The sequence below is a fragment of the Typopeltis vanoorti genome, chromosome 11 (assembly GCF_054136105.1).
Source record: "Typopeltis vanoorti isolate ZY-2024b chromosome 11, IOZ_Tvanoo_1.0, whole genome shotgun sequence".
Taxonomy (NCBI): domain Eukaryota; kingdom Metazoa; phylum Arthropoda; class Arachnida; order Uropygi; family Thelyphonidae; genus Typopeltis; species Typopeltis vanoorti.
Genome location: NC_143559.1, coordinates 41,391,963 through 41,416,846, shown reverse-complemented (window position 1 = coordinate 41,416,846; position 24,884 = coordinate 41,391,963). Strand labels below are relative to the sequence as shown.

General features: G+C 34.9%; 1 protein-coding gene across 1 annotated transcript in view; it reads right to left on the bottom strand.

The window, feature by feature from the left end:
- LOC150101467 (serine/threonine-protein kinase Genghis Khan-like) overlaps nt 1-24,884 on the bottom strand; it is an 896,778-nt gene that overhangs the window by 501,564 nt on the left and 370,330 nt on the right. The window contains 4 exon segments of the mRNA XM_090400803.1: nt 3,555-3,690; nt 6,409-6,515; nt 11,836-11,993; nt 23,622-23,756. Of these exon segments, the coding sequence (XP_090256929.1) occupies nt 3,555-3,690; nt 6,409-6,515; nt 11,836-11,993; nt 23,622-23,756 (536 nt within the window).

Sequence of the window (24,884 nt, the reverse complement as noted above, 5' to 3'; positions counted from 1 at the left end):
ATGAAATAGCGTGGCAGCAAACGTGTTAATGAAAGTTCTCAAGCATTAAAAAAGAAGAATTTATGCCACCAACTAAATTATGATATTTGTTTTGTCCAATGAAATCAAAACAAAGGATGATGAAGAACTTAGGTTGTTTACCGCTTTCGGTGCGATTGCAATCTTCATATTATAAACAAATGGAAAAATCCATAGAACAATGCAATGAAGAATATGCCAGACATATCGCATGCATGTGTGAAATCTGGTGTCTCACCTTTAGCAAGTCATAACTGTATTTTTTAAGGAAATTTAACTAAAATAAATTTAATACTTCAGCAAAGTCAGCCATCATCAGTGAACAAAATATAAAGTGCCCTCCCTCTAGCAGGCTAAATTGGGCATCTTTGTTGTTGGCCTGAAGTATGGAGGATGAGGGCTTCCCAAATTTAGGGTAGTTTCATGCAACCAAATTTGTTGAGGTTAAGGTAGTTTCTTAAGGCAGAAGCAGATTTGAGGAAAAGTCTTTCATATTCATGTTTGCTGTGAAGAAGTAGTGGCTTTCTCTCAAATGTATTTTATGGGGGGGGGGGGGAATCCAAGATTTTTGCTAGTTTTTCAAATGTGCCAATCACTACAGAACTATTTTATTGCTGTACCTTCAAACTGGATACAGCAGTAAATCCCTACAGTGTATTTGGCAAATTCTTTGGCACTTATATTGCATGTGAGAAGCAGTGTGGGTGACAACCCTTTAGAGGGGGATGCATTGCTCAGAGTTGTGAGCAAAACTGGAAGGAACATAACGTTCACATCTGATTATAATAAAGAGTTTTACTCCTTTAGTGAGACTGTGTTTACTGACATTAGTATATGAAGTCGTTTCAGGAAAGACACTCTTTATCATAAAAGAGTTTAATATAAAATTAAAATACAAACTTATTTATTACTTACCATTTACAAAACAAACTTACATTAGAGCCTACCAGTTTCGCCAGCAAACTGTCTGGCTTTTTCAAGGTGTTTACGGATTCAAAAAAACTAGTAAATGCAAATTAAAAGGAACATAAAAAACATTGTAAACCAACTAGTAGCTAAGATTACACATTCGCGTGACAGAGAGGACTTATTTTTCTTATTCATTATCATGCATGCGTGTTTGTTGTAAACGTGTAATGTGATTACTGGCTAGCTGTAGTTCTGGGTTGATTTAGAGAGAGGATCAGGTTTTTCCACGAACCGTTTAGGATTGCACAAACTTACATTAGGCTCTAATGTAAGTTTGTTTTATAAATGGTCAGTAATAAATAAGTTTGTATTTTAATTATAAAACGACCAAATATGTTTAGTTTAAAGAGTTTAATATAATAATCTTTTTGTAAAATAGTTTAACTAAGTTATTTAAATAACCTAGTGATTTACATATTTTACTTATTTTTACACATTCATATATTTACTTATTTACATATGTACAATTTCTCAAAACAGACTAGGTTAACACAACTTATACATATATTCTGATCACTATACATATAACATGTACTTTCCCTCAATCTATTACACTATCTTACCTCTACAATACAACTATAGTCCTATCTTCAGAACTACATAAATAAACTGAGACAATAAATACAAATAGCAAATAGAGGATTTTAGCTCTTCCATAAATCTGGCTTCTGAAAAGTCTGATGAGTTGTCCTTTATGCATGGTATCCTTGTAAATATATAGATACAATATAAAGACATATATCACCATAGATTTGCCTAGCTTTATGATGTACTAAATTACACAAGTAGATTGGAAGAATCAATTTCCATATGTATAAATATTTCATTACCTGTTAGTAGCAGTGGCTTCTAAGATTAAGTGACTTCTCCTTCCATCATATAGCTCCACACTGCTGACTTCTCCCCTCATGTTTCTTCTTCCTCTAGCACTCTCCTCATGCTACTTTCTAGCCTTTCTTTTCCCTTTTACTTTTCCAGCCTTTTTTTTTTTTTTTTTCAGAGTCCCATCTTTTCCTTTAATTCTCAAGTTAAAGGATTCTGTTACCGCTTATGTCATGACTAATCTTAATATTGGTAGAATCCCAGCTATGGGTAATATATAATAGGGCTTTATGAGGGAGTTCTAACAAAGGTAGTGGTTGGAAGTTTATTTTTCACTTGGTTAGAGTATAATACATTTAGTTTAATCCTTTATTCAAGTGTGAACAAAGAAAGTTTGTGCCTGAAAGTATCTTCAGGACTGGGGTAAGGTGGTACAACACCAGGGCACTCCTTGCAAAGGTGGAGCAAGCTACCAACACTCCTATCTCAGTATCTCCCATAATGCAAAACACATCTCCTTGTGGATATTCTAATGTTAATGCATTAAGGGAAGGGCACAACCCAGACTAGTTTCGACCTTTATTGAGGTCTCTTCAGTGGGAGCCAGGCCCAAGTGGAGATACCAGGCAGAAGCATTAGCAGGTCATCTCTACCTATAGGAGTTGCCAAATGGTGTGCCACCCTTTTTTAATAAATTACTCTGGATTTAGAGAAAGATGTTAAAAGCTTATTTTTCACTTTCACACTTGGATAAAGGATTAAACTAAATTTATTATACTCTAACCAAGTGAAAAATAAACTTTCAACATCTTTCTCTAAATCCAGAGTAATTTATTAAAAAAGGGTGGCACACCATTTGGCAACTCCTATAGGAAGAGATGACCTGCTAATGCTTCTGCCTGGTATCTCCACTTGGGCCTGGCTCCCACTGAAGAGACCTCAATAAAGGTCGAAACTAGCTGGGTTGTGGCCCTTCCCTTAATGCATTAACATTAGATATATCCGCAAGGAGATGTGTTTTGCATTATGGGAGATACTGAGATAAGAGTGTTGGTAGCTTGCTCCACCTTTGCAAGGAGTTGCCTGGTGTTGTACCACCTTACCCCAGTCCTGAAGATACTTTCATGCGCAAACTTTGTTTGCTCACACTTGGATAAAGGATTAAACTAAACTTATTAAAAAGGTAGTGGTGTTTCACTGGGCAATGAAAGATATCCACTAGCTGGAATTTCATTCAACTAGGGAAGATATGCCTTTATGGAAGCAATAGTCACCAGATAATACACCAGAGCCCCATTTGTGGAAATGAGGCAACCCTTGGAAAGCTGGGTTGATTTGTGAGAGGCTATATGTTGCGCACTGGGAGCCCTTTAGTAGTTCTATCCCAAACTAATTATAAACCTTAGCTAAGATGAAGTTTATATTTAGACACACTGTTATTCAACTATGATTCAGCTGTGAGGTAAGTGAGACATGTGAAGGACAAAATTAGTTGTACATTAAACTAATAAGGATAACTAATTCCATTTCTGGTTCAAGTAAGAGAGAGAGATAATTCCATTTCGTTCAAGTAAGAGAGAGAGAGATCAAAACTGAAAAAGCAGCAGTAACTCATAATAATAAATAAAGAAACAATATACAGGATATACAATATGATGAAACAAAAATTTTCATAAATCTATATATAATTTTTTATGGTAATACTGAATGAATAAAGTGCATAAACAAAAACATTTTTCACCAACCTCTCTTCTAAGTTTGTCAGCTTTTCTTAAATCCTGCCTTAAATTATCAATTTTCTGCATTGCGGTTTCCAGCTCTTCTTCTTTATCTCGTACATGCCTAGATAATTTCTGCTTTTGTGCTCTCAGTTCTGAAAGTCTAAGTAAAAGTGCAGTTATACTTAATTTATCATTCTTAGTCATCATTTCATAATATGTGTTTATGTATGAGAAATTATTTTTTATATACTTTATGTTTAAAATACATTTATTTATCATTTCAAGAAATAAGTATTCAAGCATAATTTAAAACAAACAAGCAAATAAATGATTATAAGGAAAAAAACTGATAATTTCAAATAAAATGCAATTATAGTCAAAACAGAAATTGAAAGATATGACTGGGCATCCATTGTATCACTATGACCTAAGTGTTTGCACCAGTAAAGATTGAGAAATTATTGTACACTGGCACCATGAGGTTGTTAAGAGTTAGAAAGATATGCAATTTTATTTTTATTTTTTCCATATTACAGTTGACAGGACACATATAAAGATGTTGGGAAATCCATAATGATTTTCAAGTAAATCTCCCCCAAAAAAGATATTACTTCTCTGAAGGAGAAATAATAACTAAAGTCGAAGATAAAGACCAATTTTTGGTCTTCCTCTTTTACATTAGAATTTTAGTTTGATCACTTGCGTTTGGTCTTTTTTTTTTTTCATATTTAATTATTATTCCCTGTATAATTCACCTACCAAATCTAAGCTGATCTCATTGTAATGTATCCTAATTTGTTGCAAATCATGTTGTACCACTTACTACTGTACTACTTGTGTTTGGATACGAAAACAAAATAAATAAAACTTTAGAATTTCATTTCTGATATTATATTCTACATGACAGCAGTAACAGGATAAATGAATTTAATGAGTAATTAGCAAGTTATCAACAACCCAGGTGTTATTACAACTTTCAATGCAGATAAAAGCTCAAATGAACATTTGAACAGTAGCGCCTCCGTAACACAATTGGAAGAACGACGGTATGTTGCACTATTCGATTGAAAAAGGCCTAAGTTCGATTCTCATCATGATGGGAGGAATCTTTATATATGGACTTTTTCAATTGAAGGTGAGTTAGCCGATCTCATATGGAGGTAGCAGGGTTTTTTCTCCCGGAAACTCGGGTGTTTCATCCCGCATACAGACAAATTGGCCCTTCAGAACACATGCAATTTACAGACAAAAATTACTAATTGTGGTGGTGGTGGGCAGTGGATGGCACTGATGTAGAGGATCAGTGTAGTGGTGGAGATGGAGAGTTGTACAATAGGTGTCCTCCCGCGATGAGTCTTCAGACTCCTTAGAGGTGTCACGAATAATAATAATGAACATTGTCAATGAAAGTAGAAGGTATTTTATCTTGGGTATAATAAATGTTAAAAATACCAAGCAATTTTAAACCTGGTTTTACTCCATTTCCCAAGTAAGCAAACAGACAAACAAGTCAAGTTTGCGCCTGCAAGTGATGCAAGTCTAGCTGATCCTACAGGTAGTGCAAGACCAAGGCAACTCGTGGTAAAGGTGGCATTTTTAACATTTATTATACCCAAGGTAAAATACCTTCTACATTTATATCTCCTCCAGAGATTTTTATTTAATAAGGTTAAAACACCTTATGGCAACTTGTTCTGGTAAAATACTTATAAGCTCTGTATTACTAAATCTTGATATTTCTAGCCTAGCTCCCACTGACGAGACCTCAATAAAGGTCGAAACCGGTCTGGGTAGTGGCCCCTTGCCTTTAATACAAAACATCATGCATCCCCTTCTTGGAGATGTGTTTTGGCATTAAGGGTAAATATTAAGATTAGTGATCAGAGCTTATGCCACCTTTACCACGAGTTGCCTTGGTCTTGCACTACCTGTAGGATCAGCTAGACTTGCATCACTTGCAGGCGCAAACTTGACTTGTTTGTCTGTTTGCTTACTTGGGAAATGGAGTAAAACCAGGTTCAAAATTGCTTGGTATTTTTAACATTGTCAATGAAAATATTAGAAGAAAAGGCACAGATCAGAGAATGAAGTCGACAGAATTATTGACAGAGAAACTAGTAAACAGCGGGAACAATATGTTATGTCTGTTAAATGCATGTGTTATCCAGATGGGTGGTCTGTTTTGTGAGATAAAAACCTTCACCCATGTATGACACCAAATAACTTATATTAAGAGCTGAAAAATCTCTTATAAAGATCCCTTATCCTAGATGACATATGAAACTAAACTCACAGATACTGAGTATCTATTTAATGAATAGGATAAATCAGTAAGAGAATCAATCTGTGTGGTCTGTGTGAATTGGATTTGGTCTGTATTGATTTTTAAAACATTTTTTTTGGAAAATCTCCCCAAAAAAGATACTTGTGGTGTGTTTGCATTTCCAACAATGCAAAAACGAAACACAGTTTGGGTAGCAGGGTTTTAAACTTCCACTGTATACATATGAAAATGATTATCATATGATGAATCTGTGTATGAATAACTTCTTTTCCCTTTTGTTACTATTAAAAATTATACACAAATCTACAAAATTAGTGTCAGGAAATATGTTACAGGTTGCAACAAATCCTCTGTTAAAAACCTGTGACCAAAAAAAAAAAAAAACACCCATTCAAATATAATGTTTTTTTTGCTATTGCATAAAAAAAATGGCACAACAGATGACACCATATTTATTGAGAAGGAGAAACAAAGAAAAAAGCACAAAACATGATTTCCATTACTGTTTATATAAGCTAAATATTTAATAAATTAAATGAAGTAATGAATGACATTTTTTAAAATATCAAAAATTTAATCTTCATCAAAACTTACTTATCACTAACTTCAGCATATTCTGACATTGCCAACTTTCTTTGGGTGAGTGCATCTTTTAATTCCTTAGATTGGAGTTTTAGTTTCTCTTGAGCCTCTAATAAATCCTATTAAAATGATAAGGGCTTTAGAAATTTCCTAATAAATAAATAAGTGTATGTGTATTTTTTTGAAGTACTGTTTGATTTTAAGAGTTAAAATGCATATCAAAAAAAATAAAATAAAAAAGGATCTGAATTAGAATACAAGAAAGTAAGAATCACCAATCCTCACTGTCACTTGAACTCACTACTTCCAGAAGTTCTTCAGGTGGAAGATGAGGGATGACTAAGACTTGCTTTATAAGCAGCTGTGGGCCAAAGTGACTAATTCGTGTTTCCTTCGTTATCAGGAAAGGGTAAATCTAACACATTCTTCAGCTGTGACAACTCCGTCAATAAGATTACATTTCATAAAAATGAGAAAAATTGATGTGATTTTGCCATGTATTTTAAGGGAATGTGCTAAGAAACATTGATCTTGATATTTAATGAGTGATAAAGGAGTAGAAGGGAGGTAAAAGAGTGGAACTTCATAAGGAAGGTAGTAAAATGGAGACATCTGACTACAGACCAGTTTGTATTCCTTTTGTAGTTAAGATTGTTTAGAAATTAGTGAGAAATTGTATAATAAATTATTATACAATTGGACAGATGAGAATAATATTATCTATGATGATGAGCAAGAATTTAAGGGATGCTCTTGTTTCAGTAATCTGGCTGCTTTTTAATAAAGTAACTAGAAGGTCTGATGAGGATAAAACATATACTGCCATTTTCAGATTTTGCAGAGGCATTTCACAGGGAACCGCATATTAAGTTGGAAGCATTATGATTAGTATATTATTGTTATTATCCCCAGACCTCTATGAAATCAAAGACTCATTATAGGGACCCTCCCCCCCACACACACTGTCATACACAGATCATCATACTGTGCCTTAAATACATTCATGTTCTCTGTAGACACTACACTCTCAACAATGTACTCTAATCATTCACCACTCCCCATACAAAAAGCACACTTGTTACTCTTTGCTCATGCTCTACTTGTACAGCTTCTAAGAATGACCTCTTGTACTTTCACCCATCTCAAATCACCATTCTATGAAAAACTTCTTCAACATCCATCTGATAAGAACCCCTCACCAACTATGCCTCTATCACATCTAGTATCTATTAGACTCTGTAAATTGCATCTTCTCAACCTTTCTTCATCTTCAATATTCAAGGACCAGAAACCACTGAATCACCTCTGAATCCTTTCCAGTATCATTTCATCCTTTTGAAAACTAGATCACAAAATCTGTATACAGTAGTCGATATGTGGCCTAATCAAGGCCTTACAGAATATAACCAGAAACTGTTTACTTAAGGCAGTGTCCTCCATGTCATTGCCAGGATTCATTGTATTGTCCTCACAATTTTAGAAATGTGGCCTCTAAATTTTAGATCCTTACCCACCATCACATCAAGATCTTTTATTTCCTTCACCTCCTGCAATATATCCCTACTGAGTGTATACTGTACATCCCATCTTTGTTTTCCAAATTTTAAAATCTTACACTTTGAACAGGAGAGGAAAAGCTAAAAAAAAAAAGTTGTCTGATGCTAAGGCATGATAAAGATTGAGGATGTAGGAAGACTAAGAACTAGCTAAAATGAGGAAGAAGTGCCCTAGAAGAGAATGCAGAGAATGAAATGAGAGAAGACTTACTGGAGCATAAGCAAGAGGTATGATATATAAGGAGTTAATGCAAGTTAAGTAAGTTAAGTAGATGTCAATAAGAGTAGGACTTGATAACATATCGCTATGCGTCTTAAGAGATTGCGCCAGGGAGTTAGCATCAGCCTTAGCCTGTTTAGCAAGAATCTTACAACAGCAGAGGTCCCAAAGAACTGGAAGAAGGTAAAATTTTTCCATGCACAAAAGGTGATGATAAGGCTAAGGCTACAAATTATAGGCTGATCTGTATATATATATGGAGTCATAGTTAAGGTACTGAAAAAGAGGTTGTTGAGAGCTGGGATACAAAATTTGGTTGATAAAAAAAAAGCAATATTCTCTCTGCTTGCCAGCATGGGTTAGTTAAATGAAGGTCATGTTTTACCAACTTGCTCATGTGCTATAACAAGGTGACAATTGTACTGGACAAGGGAGATGCATATGCAGTTGTATACTTAGATTTTACAAAGGCTTTTGATAGACTGCCACACCACAAGTTGGTAACTAAACAGGAACAGATAGAAATGGATGATAAATTAGCCAGTTGGATAGACAACTGGCTCTCAGATAGGTATTAGCAAGTTGTGTATGGGGATGCAGTAGCCTGTAAGAGGAAAGTCAATAGTGGCATGATACATGTCTGTTTTGGGACTACTGTTATTTAATTTGTATATTAATGATATTGGAATGGCTTTAACTGATGATAACTGTTTGCAGATGATGCAAAACTGGGGAGCATTATGAAGAATCAAGCAGAAGTTCTGAACTTACATAAGGACTTGAATAGATTGTATGAGTGTGCAACAGTACAGAACTGTTAATTCAATGTTGCAAAGTGTAAGGTTTTGAAATTTGGCAGGCAACAATGGGATGCAAAGTATACACTTGGAGGCAACAAGAGACCTTAAAGTGGTAGTGGACAAGGATCTGAAGTTCAGAGGTCACAGTGCACAAACTGCAAAGTCATCATGTCTGATTATGGCAATGATAAAGAGGACCTTAATGTGCAAAATTAAAGAAGTTCTGGTGTCATTGTATAAGCCCTTGATCAGACCTCATATAGATTATTGTGAATCGATTAGGTTTTCTGGTTTCATGGTGATGAGGATATACTGGAATGGTTAAGAGAAGACTGATTAAAGTGGTAACTGGAATATGGGATGTGGGATATGAAAACAGATTGAGGGAATGCAGTTTGCAAAGACTTGTGAATAGGAGGAAGAGAGAGGATATGATTGAGACAGTGAAGTTATTAAAGGGTTGCTACTGGGTTAATGTGGGAGAAATTTTTCAAAGAATGGGAGAAGGGAGTAGAACAAGTGGGCATTCCCTGGAATGCTGTATAGAAAGGTGTGAGCAGGGGTGTAAGGAATACATTCTTTGCCTGGATACATTCTTTGTCAGACAGTGGAGAGTGGAATCCACTGTCTGTTGTGGTGAATGCAAATACATTGAATGAGTTTAAAGAAATGTTTTATGGACTTTGTGTGTAACAATATGTACCTCCCACATTGAGTTTTTTTTTGACTCTATAGAGGGCTGGTATTATTATTATTATTATTAATTACATCCAGGGTAGGGTATGAAAATGAGCATATGAGAGGATTGGCTTTGATAGTGTTTGGAATTATGGCCATGAGGCCAGTGTATTATGCCTGTTAACTGCATACATTCTTTAACTGGAATGCTGGCTTTGCAGGATGAAAAAACTTTAATTATTGGGATGAAAACCCCTACTTCCTCCATATGAGACTGGTTAACTCATATTCAGCATAAAAGTCCTTATAAAGGTTCTTGATCCAGAACTAGAAGACCCTTGGATACTTCTTCAAACAGTAATCAAATGGAAGAAAACAAAAGTGCCACACAGAAGTCATTATAAGTCAGAGAGATTGTTTTAGGAATCAGCATCAGCTTTAAAACATTTTCCCATATCTCAACAAGCATGGCTGTATCAATTTATCAAAAATCTGGGAGACAGTCATTTTAAGATCAAATTAATACTTGTTTTTCTCTCTCTTTATCCAACAACAGATAGCACTAATTACGACTTTAGGTCGTTGTGTTGTCTATTACAATTTTTTAAACTGGTCTCACTATTAACTAAATTGTTGCTGTGACAAAGGGTTATTGTGCACTGAAGATGCTGGATTTAATAGCAGAGAAATATCAGCAATTAAGTTAAATAAATATTAATTATTGTCTTATTATTCTTGTGCTGTGAATTAATACTATTAAATAAACTGACATAGAAGGGAACTTGATATTGTTAGCATTCAAGAATGTGTGAGCAGAGCTAATCTAAGATGGTATGGCCATTTGCATATAGAATGAGAGAGGAAAGGTTATCAAAACAGGTATTTGATGCCAAGATGATAGGAAAGAGACCCAAAAGAAGACCAAGACCTACATGAATTGATTCAATGGTATTGGAGTGATGATAAGTAATAGACTAATTTGGAGGAAACTTGTAGATATGAAATAAATAATAATGTAAACTTAATCATGTAGCACTGTCGTAGTAGCATGAACATTCCCCCTTTAGGATAAATATCAGGAAATTGATGATGATGATGATATAGTAGAAACAAAAAATGTTAAATTTTCAATAATAAAAAATTTTAATGATATGAATGAAATTTGGCCAAGAGTTCTTAATGTGTGGTTCAGACTGTTAATGCAAACAGTGCAAACTACATGATAAAACACAATCATGCACTGTCAGCCAGACTGCATACATAGAAGGAGGGAGAGGGAGGAGATGCACATATTGCACTTTGGGAAATACTGATATAGAGAATTCAAATCTGGAATTGGATACACAGAACCTAAAAATTCACACTTCTCAGATATTATAGAAATTTGGAATTTATAATAAATATTAATTTTGGATGATAAATATTAATCTTAACAGAAATTAATACAGTAAATATAATTACATCCTGGAATAGTAATGGTTAGGAGTTTCCATGCCAAGGAAATAATGTTTGCTAATTAACAATAACATGTTTTCTTTGTGAAAAGAAGCCTGTGTAGCTCAGTGGATGTGGCGTTTGCACACCATCGCGCTAGGCCGCACGAAGGAAGTCTTGGTTTCGAGTCTAGTCGGCGACTAGAGGAAATTTTTCTAAGCCTTTTTTCGACCGGTTCCCGAGTTAGTCGATCTCTGGCACGGGCAAGCAGGTTTTTCCTCCCGGAAACTCGGGTTTTTCGTCCTGTAAACTCAAGAAAATCGACCGTAGAACCCACATTATTTCAGTCATTAAATATATTGTGTTAGGGTTAGAGACCACGAGATGGCGGCACATTTGAGCCGTCTCTCTTCACTGCGTACCGCTTAATTAGTGATAGCCTTGGGCCATCTGTCTCTGATTGGGTACCAGTGGAGATTGAACTGCCCACTCAGTCTCCAAAAGTTAGATAGGGCTAAATGGCCTCGCCTACTCCCGTATATACGGGAATAAAAAGGCGTTAGCTGATTTTTTTTTTTTTTTTTTTTTTTTTTTTTTTTTTTTTTTTTTTTTTTTAAGAATATATCATAAAAAATGCTATCTGTAAATTGTAAATGTTAAGGCATATTCATGATCAAAATTAATATATAAGTTGTGATATTCTGTATACTACTTCTGGTTGCTTAAGTATTTATACTGTAAGCTCACTTACTCTGTGTAACTCATCTTTTTCAGCTTTTATGAATCTAAGTGTCTTTTCCAGTTCTCTTATGCGAGATACTTTTTCATCTTGAATATTTTCAAGTTCTTGCTTACCACATATGACTTCTCTATGTTCCTTTTTAAGTTTATTCATCTCCACTTCCAGTTCTAATTAAAAAACAAAACTGCACAATGTTAAAATTAAAGATAATAATTAATTACAAAAATGTTATGATAAAAAAAAGATCTTATGAGCAAAACAAAATATATTAATCATATTAGCCTAAAAAGTTTAGTTTCTCAAACATTGTACTTATCATACATTATCAATGATATGCAGCTAATCCCCTCCACTCTACTGTTTCTACTCTCCGAAGAAATTACTGATTGTAGTAATGTACTTTAATATCATCTCTTCTTTTTAGAAGTGTTGTATTTGTATGTATTTATAATCATGGCCAAATTGCTATATGAGTTAAGTATTAATGTTTGTGTTAAATGAGAACAGACAGCAGTGAAGCAGGATTCTGGAATTTCTGGCTAGTTCTAGTCTTGCAGCTTGCCAGTCAGCAGTTTCCATTATATTATGCCAAACATATTTAACAGTGGATGTGCCAGCACAAGAATGTTAAATTACCTTACAACATTTTAAGACTCCCTCCAGATTTCCATGTAGGGAGCATAAAGTCACGGTATTCTGTTTAACACTGAATTTGTTTAACAAACAGTTTGAATTTATATAAACTTTAAATTAAAAAATTGGCTTTATATGTTTGGTTACATATATGATTTGAATGTGGGTCTATCTGGACTGCCAGGGAATGGATTTAAATTGATTGATGATGGTAATCATGACAAGGAAAATAAGTCACTAAAAAATGTAAAGAATCCAGTAGATAATAATGACTCGTCTACTAAAATGTATGTTGATGGACTTCATAATAAGACACTGTCAATACTGAATGGAACATATGATGCAAGAAATATAAAGATTTATTGATATGATTTGATTCCTTCTATGCAAGTATTGCACATTTATTTTCATTAAATAAAATATCCTCTTCTATTTCATTTTGATAAAATTATAGACACTACTACCTTGTTAAGATTAATTAAATTTCCAGATGTCTTGACCTTCATAATTATGGTCATCATCTGGAGTACACACACACACACATATATATACAGAGAGAAGCAACATTAAGTTACATTTGACTTACATCAAACAGAAGAGAAAATGACTTTGAACAACCATCGATCAAACTAGCCTGATCTCTAATGGGGAAAAAAAAAAAAAAAAAACAGAGGAGGCATTACAGAAACAAGATAAAAGGAGTGGTAATAATCAATTCTTCAATTCTATGAGGATAACAAAGAACAGGCAAGGAGGATGAATTGGTTGGTAAGGTTAGCAAAAGTATGGTATGAGTATGAAGTATGAGCAGCAATTAGCTAATGAAGACGAAAAGAATCCTAGGGAGTTCTTTCAATATGTAGCCAGCAAAAATAAAAATAAAAAATAAAAAAAAATTAAAAAAAAAAGAATGATTATGGAAAGATGGCATTGATTGGAGAAAATGGTATAAGAACAACTGCTGCAGAGGATATAGTTGAAATATTTAATCAGCAGTTTATAAAGGAATTCCATTCTTGTGAATGTGACATCATGGAGAGTTTGAGAGCAGTTATGAGGAGGAGGAGAGACTGACTGTAAAGTGAGCAAGAGATATATGGAGAATTGAGCAAACTTGATGTTAATAAGGCTGTGGGACTTGATAATATATTACCATGTATTTTGAAGAAATATGCCAGGGAGGATCTGCTTTGACGTATTGGTCTTGCAGTAAGTTTCAAAAGAGTGGAAGGAAGGCAAGATTGTGACGCTTCATAAGGGAGGTGACAGAACTCAAGCATCAAATTATAGGCCTAATTTTGTGTCAGCTGTCATGGTGTTAGAGAGAGACTGGTAAGAACAAGGATCGAGAATTGGGTTGAAAATAGTGGTATTATCTTTGATGAACAGCATGGATTTTCTACATAGAGGTCATGTTCTAGGTAACAGCATTATTGAACAAAGGAGATGGTTACATAGTAATATACTTAGATTTTGCAAAGGCTTTTGTACCACATCATGATTTGACAGTCAAATTTATTAGAGTAGATGGGGTTAGATATTAGACTAGTGCATTGGATTGGAGATTGGCTATCTGATAAGTATCAGCAAGTTGTGTATGGAGGGGGGGGGCAGTATGCCAGAAGAAGAAAGTCACTAGTGGTGTACCCTCAGGGGTCTATTTAGGACCACAGCTGTTTAACTTGTATGCTAATGATATCAGGGAAGATTTAGATGGGGATATTCAGTAGTTTGCAGATCATGCAAAGTTGGGAAGAACTATGAGATGTCGAGCAGACTTGAATAGACAAAGTGAATGGGGATAACAGTTCAATGTTGTAAAATGTAAGGTTTTAAAATTTGGGAAACAAAGATGGGATATGGAATTTACACTTGGTGGAGATATATTGTTGGAGTTGGAGGAAATAAGAGATCTTGGTGTGATGGTGGATAAAGATCTAAAATTTAGAGGACACATTGCCAAAACTGCGAGGACAACACAAAAAATTCTGGGAATGATGAGGAGGATACTGACTTGTAGAAGTAGGGAGATTCTTATTCCATTGTATAAGGCCCTGATTAGGCCACATATGGATTATTGTGCACAGATTTGGTCACCTGGTTTTCAAAAGGATGATATTGGAGAAGGTCCACAGGCGATTGACTAATGTAGTTTCTATTATATAGTGAAACCTGGAGTATTCATAACTAAAAATTTCACACACATACCACAGTAATTAAATTTTAATATGTGGATATTTCATCTTAAGTATCTTAAGACATCATCAGTATAGTTATTACAAACAATACTAGGAATTACATTCAAAGGAAGAACATCAAGTGCTTACATTGTGCATGCTTACATCGGAATCCCTCTATGCATACAGTAGCATGTTTAAGGACCTTTAAAAAAAAATCTGGCTGTAATTAAAATTAAATCAAAATATATCTGATAAATTTATTTTATGCAATTGAGGATAATAATTTCCCAGACTTTGGGATAGTGAGACAGTCATTGCAGTTCAGATTGGGTCTGTGATGTAAGCCTTCAGCACTTTCTTTATATAAATGCTCATGTTTATATAAGGATCTATGTAGCAGCTTAGTGTTTTTCCACTGGATCTTATGGTTAGGGTTTTCAACTTCATGTTGTGTCAGGCCCGATTTCTGCGATTTGATACAGATATGGTCTTGATGTTCAGAGATGCGTTTACTTAGATATCTTCCTGTTTGTCCATAGTAAGACATTTTACAAGTACATGGAACTTTGTATATGCCAGGTAGCATCATAGGTGAGAGTTTGTCTTTTGGAGAAGGTAGTCAATTGTGGATCTGGTCAATTGGTTTATAGGTAATTAATTTAATTAATAATTAATTATTTCCAATTCTTATTTTAAAGAATGAAGAATCTTTAAAACAAGAACTGGAAATTATTAAAGATACAGCCTTTTAAATGGATACAATCTAAAAACAACTCAAAAAATCATCAACCACTTCCCTACACATCAACCCAGATAAGAAGCCTGTAGAACTCATATACCATATAGCAAAGGCATCTCGGAATGTCTGTCAAAAGTTATGAAGAAATACAAACTCGCCGCTACCTATAAACCAATCAACCAGATCCACAGAGAATTTGAATTTGTTTAAGGCAAGGTAATAAGCTGTGTGTATTGACAAAGGGACCTCCTAGTTGAGTCTTAAGATAATAATAATAATAATAAAATAATTATTATTATTTAATTATCTTTGTTTACTTAAATGTAACTTAAATACTTAACTTTGTTTACTTAAATATAAAGAGCAATAGGCTTCACTTCGGCAATGTAACATTATTTAAATCAAGGGGATATTAAATTCCACATTATTTCAAAGCAGAAAAAGAAACTCAAAGATAGGAATCAAAGAGTTTCATGCCGAATATAGCAAACTATAAAAGTTTCGGCGGACTGTAGCATAAGCTAAAGCACATAGTTCAACACTAGGGCTACTTGTGTTTTACATTATGGGTAATGCTAAGAATAGTGATCAGAACTTTACCCACCTTTGCAACGAGTTGCCCTAGTGTCGAACTATGTGCTTTAGCTTACGCTACAGTCTGCCAAAACTTTTATAGTTTGCTATATTTGGCATGAAACTCTTGATCTGCATTCATTGTGATAATTTGTCAATGCATGCCATCTACTTTCTCCCTTATACACCTTCAGCAATGAACTACATATGAGGGAGGGGGGCTAAAAAGTTATGATAAACATCTAGAACAAAAATGATATTAAAGCCACTGATATAACCACAAGAAAGAACGTATCTTAAAACCCTTTAACCCCATGCCTTTCATCAAATTATAACAATTTGTTCTTTTTCTTTTAGGATATATAAGAAGACATATCAGAGTTTCGAAGAAATTCAAAGACACAGAGGTGTGAACTGTCATCAAGTTTTTTGTGCTGCAACTGAGATTCATCAAACTTTGTGTGAGACTTAAGGGGACTGTGCCCCAACATATCCAACAGTTGAAAGATGGGTGGCCAAGTTTAAAATTGGGCATCTTGAGACAACAGATGTCCTCCAAGTCAGAAAGAACTTCAACATCAATGCAATGCATGTCATGATCCTTGATGATAGGCAAATACTGGTGAAAAACACTGCAAAGAATTTGGGGATATCCAGGGAACAAGTTAGGGGTCATTATCCACTAACATCTGGATATGCAGAAGCTCTCAGTAAAATGGGTCCACGAGTGTTTGAATGCCAACCAAAAGAGATAACATGTGCTGTCATCTCAAGGAATTTTGGATCATTTTCAGAAATCAGGTGCAAATTTTTTGGTTCATACTGTGACTGTTGATGAAACATGGCTTTGTCACTATAACCCAGAGACCAAACAACAGTCAATGGAGTGGAAACACAAAGATTTCCCATGGCCAAAGAGATTCTGACCCCAAAAATCAACAGGGAAGGTTCTTGCCATTGTCTTCTGGGATATTGATAGTGTAATCCTTACAAAGCACCTCAAAAAAGATAAAAATATTACAGCAACAGTTTATTCAACAGCTCTGAAGGAACTGAAAGAGGTACCGAAGGAAAAACGCAGCAGGGAACTGAGCAAAGGTGTGTTGCTTTTGCAGCACACACATATGTCCACACTGCTCATGAAACCCAACAGACAATTACACCACTTGGGCTTTCAATGTCTATCTCATCCACCCTAATTGCCAGACCTGGCCCCATCTGACTATTTCCTATCCCCAAATTTAAAGAAACACTTGAAAGGAACAAAATTTACCTCAGATGAAGTCATATCTGCAGCTAAGGACTGGTTTGTGCAACAAGGGAAATGCTTTTTTCTCAGAGGATTGCAAATGATGCAGCAGCATTGTAACAAGTGTATAACACTTTGTGGGGAATATGTAGAATAATGCACAAGTTACATGGTTCTACCTCAATTCCTTCTGAAAAATTTCCTCTGAATCAATCTTGTAAAAACCCATTGAGTAATTTGCATGTCTCAATCATATCACCCCCTTTTCCACCTATCAACCATTTCTGTAACCCACAAATCTTCAACCTGTTCTTATACAGTTCATTCCACAGACCTGCTATCAATTTGGTCACTCACTTCTAGATCCTCTCTATCTCCTCCTCCAAGAAATGCTGGTACCCAGATCTGCACGCAGTAGTCAACATGGGATCTTATCAAGGCTCGATAAAGAGGAACAATAACCTGTTTGTCTCTGCTCTTCAAACTATTCTTCAGCAACCAGGCAATCTGATGAGTAGCTTTATCCACTTTTGCTATGTGCCCTCTAAACTTTAACTCTCTATCCACTAATACTCCCAAGTCTCTGGCTTTGTCAATTTCCTGGAGTACAGTTCCACCAATGTGGTGTACAGCATAATCTTGTCACCTCAAAATGCATAACCTTACACTTTGCCACATTAAATCATATTTATAAAGAAAGATTTTCCATATTTCTATAGAAACAATTAGAAGAGTCACAGTCTACATCCACATTCTAAAGATAGTGGAGAGAAACTAACAGATTTCTATAAGTTAAAATATGGTTATATTCTCTACATGCTTTTCTCATAAAGAAATTCATAAAAAGAACATGGATATCTCTAGATGGAACAATATTTAATCAAACTGTTCATGTTTCTTATAGATAAAAGATCAGCATCAAGTATTATGGATGTAAGATCCTATACAGAAGTTTGCTGTAATTCAGATCATTATTTAGTCAACATTAAATATAGGTGCAGAATCTCAGCGAAGAAACAAGAAAGACAAGTTTGCTTACTTGGGGAAAAGGATTAAAACCTAGCTTATAAAATTGCTTGGTATCTTTAACATAGTATATACTCAAGGTAAAAAACTTTCTACATCTTACATCCTGAGATTTTTATTTAATAAGGTCAAAGTTTTTTTATTTAATTCTGCATAAAAAAAGGTAATAAAGAAGACATCAGTAACTACAGACCTATCTGTCTATTAGTACACACATATAAAATATTCGCCAGAATCATCCTAAACTGAATACAAATCTCCATCAACGAAAATAGCTGCAAAGAACAGGCTGGTTTCAAAAAAGGCTTTTCAACAATAGATCACATTCAAACTATTACTCAGCTAACAGAAAGATGCAGAGAATACCAGATCCCACTTTGTCTTCTTTTTAGAGATTTTAAAAAGGCATTTGACACTGTTGAGCATAACGCAGTATTCCAAGCTTTAATAGAACAAGGCATAGAAAAAGCGTACATCCAACTCATAAAAGATATCTACAAAGAAGGCACAACAAACATCACCCTTTTCAATCACCCGATTAAAATTAACTTAAGTAGAGTACGTCACGGTAAGATCTTATCACCTAATCTCTTCGCATCTACTCTGGACAGCATCATTCAAAAAATTGACATGAAAGATGGAATAAACATTGATGGTGAAATATTAAATATCCTATTATTCGCCGATGATATGGTATTAATATCTTACTCACCCAAACTCTTAGAATCAATGCTGAATAACATAAGCCAAAACTGCCAAAAAATTGGATTGGAAATACACCCCGACAAAGCAAGATGGATGAAAAACAAATACTGTAAAGATCATACAATCACTCTAGAATCTCACAACATTGAAAAAGTTGAAGAATACATCTACCTCAGCCAGTCCATAAAAATGAATAATGATATACCAAATGAAATAGCAAGGAGAAAAAGAGCTGCTTGGATAGCCTTCAACAAAATAAAATCAACAATTACCAACCAAAACATAGATATAGACATAAGAGCCCATCTTTTCAATAGTGACATCTTACCAGCATTAACTTATGGCAGTGAAACATGAAACACAACTTTAAAAGAAGAACAAAGCTTAATAACAACTCAACGTGCAATAGTAAGAAGAATGTGCAATATAAACAAAATAGACCACGTAAGACACACAGAAATCAGGAAGAAGTCTGAACTCACAGATATAATAAAAACAATCTACAACAGCAAAAGAAGATGGGCAGGACATCTCGCCAGAACGAGAGACAACAGACGGAGAGTCAGAGTTACAAACTGGTATCCGAGAGATACCAAAAGGAAACCTGGAAGACCAGCCTTAAGGTGGGAAGACCCAATGATTAAGAAAGTTGGAAGAAAATGAAGAAGAAAGGCCCAAGACAGGAATAGCTGGACTCTTTACGACCTGCAGTCATGGAGAAATCCTGACTGAAACCACAGGTCCATCAAGGTAAGGTCAAAGCACCTTGTGTCAACTTGTTTAGGTAAAATTTATAAGCTCTGCATTACTTCAACCTTGGCATTTTTTGGGGTCTGGCTCCCACTGATGAGACCTCAATAAAGGTCGAAACTGGTTTGGGTAGTGCCCCTTGCCTTTAATGCATAGCATCATACATCTCTGCAAGGGGATGTGCTTTGCATTAGGGAAAAATACTAAGGAACGTGATCAGAGCTCACTCCACCTTTACCACAAGTTGCCTCAGACTTGAACTATGTTCAGGCGCAAACTTGACTTACTTGTCTGTTTGCTTGCTTGGAAAAAAAGGATTAAAACCTAGCTTATAAAATTGCTTGGTATCTTTAACAGAGGACATAATTCATCACTTATCATAAGCAGTACTATACCACTGCATTTTTCCTTCCTATCTTGTCAAAAAATGCCATCTCCTGCTACTTCTATTCCTGTTATCATATCATCTTCCGTCAACCACTTCTTAGAGATTCTGATAATCTTCGGACAGGCTCCGAATTCACACTGCCTCTCAAGTCATTCATGCCCACCATAACAATCATCTCATCCACCCTTTCTTCCTGCTTAATTGCCATAGCCACATTTTCTATTATTTCTCTAGGCAAACACTCTTAGGCTTCCTGTCTTTCACACCACAGATCATCGAGTCTCCATACATCACACTTCTTACCATTCTGTTCCTTGATTGCTTACTTGCATCCCCTCACTCTCTCTCTCTCCTCTAACACTTTCTCTCTTTCTTCTCCTACTTACCTGCCATCCTGACATCTCTCTCTCTCTCTCTATCCATGGTTCCAGAACTCCCTCGCATTCTTCTCATTCCCTCTCTTCTACTGTTTCTATTCTCTCCTCTTCTATCATTCTCATAACTCTCTCACTCCTACTCTGATTTGCCTTGCATTCATCGCTTCCATTTGCTTAATCTCACCTCATTCCCGAGACATTCCACCTCCTCTTTCAGCACATCTCTCTCTCTCTCTCTCTCTCTGCAAGTTACCCACTGTAGCTTGCCATTCATCTTCCCAATTAAGACCATCTCTGAAAACTTCATAATAATTCAAACTTTCTACACTCCCCACTTTTATTTTTTCATTTAGATTTTGCTCATTATCCTCACCCTCAATCACACTACTCGTCTTTCTAGGTCAATATTCTCCCGCCTCAGACACAACACTACTGAGGTCCGTTATGCTAATCTCCAACTCACAAAGTTTTCTCATTTCCTACATTTTCCACATATATGTACTACCCCATCTCTCACCTGCCACACACACATCCAACTGCTGGCTGCATACATACCACAAATACTGCATACTACAAAATCCCATAGTATGCTATGCAAAATGTTGTCTTTAAATGGGGAAGGGCTGGTGATATACCATTAGTAATTTGAGCAGCAGCTGCCGCCATCATTCAAATAGTGCCAAGTACTAGGAACTACTACAACTACACGAAACGCTCTACTATAAGTTATACTTATGCAGTATTATAAGTATTGAAACTATACTATACTACAACTATACTAAATAACGAAAATTTATCTTTTTTGTTCTCTGCTACCTTTGAACGGGTCCGACTCTGACCTCGCCCTCTCATAAGAATAACCAAAAATAAACACAATATAAACAACAACTAAACTCCAATAGCAACACTACTGAAGGACACTTGGATCACTGAAAAAATGTAGCACAATTTGTGACAAAAGCCATATTATATACTGATTAAAAACACTTTTTTAAGCACAGCTCAACTCTACCACCACGTTCTTTTATGACTCTAGCACCCTTCCATGTCCTTACTGAAAATATAAACTATGTTCAGTAATGAGTCTATGTGCAGAGCTGATTTTCCATATAACTTCAAGTATTCCATATAAATATATATATCAGATGGGAAATTTTAATATTTTTTGGAATTTCATTTTCTTCAAAATCGTACACAAAGGAAACAATGAAATGTTGAAGAGTAACAGTGACAGGGATAATTCCACATCTAGTGCTAATATCTCCAAAACATTCTTCTTTGACTATCCATGCCATGTTTAAGTTAATTTTTCATGTTTCTGAATTTCTGAAGATCATTTTATCAATAAGGATCTGGTATATTGTTCAGTCAGATAAATTTCATAATCTGATAAGTAGGGGTACACATAGTTCGCTATGACTGAAGAGAACAGCTTAAGTGTGGTAGGCAAGCATGTTATTGGATGATAGTTACGTGGTTCTGCACCCTTATCTTCCATGAAAAGAAATGTAATCCCAAATATCACCCAGTCTTTGACCACGCATTTTTATTATGTTCAATAGGACTGTCACAGACTGACTTCCAAAATTCAAGAGTTTCTTCTTCTTCTTTTTTTTTTTTTTTTTTATCAAATGTGCTTGTGTTTGTGTTTACCTGCAGAGATTGAAAGAAGCGACATTGGTTCAACTGAAATTGAATATTTTGTACATATTGCACAAGATATGATTCTAGTTTCATATCATTTCATTTTCTGTTCAGTCACAATAATTCTTTGCTTTAGCTCTTCAGTAACTTCAGCATTTGTTTAGTTGGCCAAATTATATATAAATTTATAGGTCTGTTTCTGACACTATTATTTTTCAGTTATCCTTATTTAAGATACTTTAAGATTATTAAGATCAGCTCAAACTTCACTGACTTTCATTCCAGCTTGATTTTGGTTGTTCAGATTGCTTCATCTTTGGCTTTTGCTCTTGCAGTTTACAATGAAGCTTCATTGCAATAAGCTGTGCTGTATAAGAGCTCATTTGTTTCCTTCAAATTTTTAGTTATGTTTGTTTTAATCACAGCATCTCCATCTAAGAGGAGCTGTTTTAGTCTATATTTATATAAAGCTTATAATATTAATAGTCTTATACACAATCATTTATGGAATTAATACATTTCATTATGGCCAAGTTCATTTCATACTGCATTTCTTTTAAAATATTCTGAAATGTATTGTCATCTGAATGATCAATGAGTTGAATTTGAAGTTAGATACAGCTACCTCCTGTTGATTTATTATTATTATTATTAATAATTTATTAACACCAGACCTCTGTGGAGTCTTAAGACTCATTGCAGGATCAAACTGTGCTTTAAACTCATTCAATGTCTCTGCATTCACCACAATATCAGGCAAAACATTCTGCAGCTCAAGTTCAGTAAATATTTTGTTGCAGAAAATAAAATTATTTTGGTTCATAAGCCTTTGTTCTATTATTGCAGATTCTTTGAATTTTTTTTTTTTCCAAATCATGTGCATACACTTCCTAAAACCCCATTTTTCTGGAGTTTATCTTTAAAAACATTTTATAAGTTTCTTGTTTTTTCAACAGTCCTTTTTTATGTTTCCACCAGTTGCTTTTCGTTATGTTTCTTCCAGTTGCTTTTCAGTTTCCTGCCCTGGTTGCCCAGCAAGTTAAGCTGGATAGAAGTCCTGAATAATAATAATAATAACAAGAAAAGGAATTTCAGCTCACCTTTCTCTTAAAGTGGTCGTCTCGGTGTCCTAATTAATGCTAAAATAATAATTAAATTTATCTAGCCAGTTTGTCTGTTTTGTGGAATGAAAATCTCAAGTTTACCAGAAAGAACTAATCTTCCATTTCAGTACGATATCTGGTCTCGTACTAATCTTCCATTTCAGTACGAGACCAGATATCTCTCCTTCACTTGAAAATCAACAACAACAAACAGAATAACAAAATTCACTTTCAAATATCTTAATAAACATAGCATCGTCCTATATTCAGATTATATCTATAGTCCTCGAAACATCAAGTTAATATTATCAGCCTGCTATGTATAAAAATCTAACCTCTACCTATGTGAATTTTTTCACACACTTATCCATGACAACTGACACTTAAAATAATAAAGATTTCTTAATGACAAATGGTATTTATTTTACCAGATCTTCTTTTCCTGAGTGAATTTATCTCATCTTGAAGTTTGCGCACTTCAGCTTCAGTTGTGTTGCTACTCTTTCCTAATCTATATTCTTCACCATCAAGAACTCCTTGCTGCTTCAGAATCTTTGCCATTTCTAAATTTGAAAAAGATTGTAACAAAAGGTTAGTTTGTTTTATTTCAAAGAAAATCACCAGTTCATTTTATATATATATCAAATCTAAAAAAACACCAGCATTCTTCTTAGTAGCAGCTACGTACACTTGTTGCTCAGATAAGTCATTATTTTTTAGTAGATATTAGCAATATTGTTATATATAATTAGTGGTATTTTGTTTATTTTTGACTGTGTTGTTTAGTCAGCTATTATTATGTGATATACTTTCATAAATGTTTTTCATTATGATGTTTACAAAAAAAATGGAGACCAAGACATCAATGATGGCTGATATCAACGTGCGGGATTTAGGGCGATGTAGCATGTGTTTAATGTATTTTCACATGCTACATCAATTAGCATGTGATCCAAGTGTCACATGCTAATTGATGTGCTATGTGCAGTCCAAAATAGTCCAAAAAGGACTATTTAAGACATAATAAAGTGTCTTAAATAGTCCAGTGAATGGTTTGTGATATGAGAGCAAGAATGGAGAAAACATTTGTCAGAAATGTTTCATAATCAAGTATAAGAAATGAAAATCATATTGAGAACAAAAAAAGAAGAGACCGATATTATGGATATAAGGCAGGATTGTCAAAGTGTTGTGGAGAATGTAGCAGAAGCAGTGAATGATAGTGCATGAAATATGAAGGAGAATTTAAAGGAAGTGGATGAAGGTAATAATATGGATGATGAGATGCTAGCACTGAAAAAACTGCATGCTTATGCGGACTTCAGGACTATCCCTCTTTATAAGGCTATGATTTGGCCACATGTTGAGCTGTGCACAGATTTGATCACCTGTGTTTATTGGGGGTGGAGAGGATTCAGAGATGAGTGACCAAGCTTGTGACAGGTCTGTGGAATGTTCCCTATGAGGATAGATTGAGGGTGTGTGTGGGTTGCAGAGTTTAGCCAACAGTGGAGAGGAGGGGATATAACAGAAACTTATAAGTTACTAAAGGGATACTATAAGACTGACACAGAAGAAATTTTTCAATACACGGGAAGTAGGAGGAAAACAAGGGGTCACACTTGGAAGAGTGTGGTTAGTGAGGATGTGCAGACTAGGTTCTTTTCTTGGAAAGTGATGAATGAGTGGAA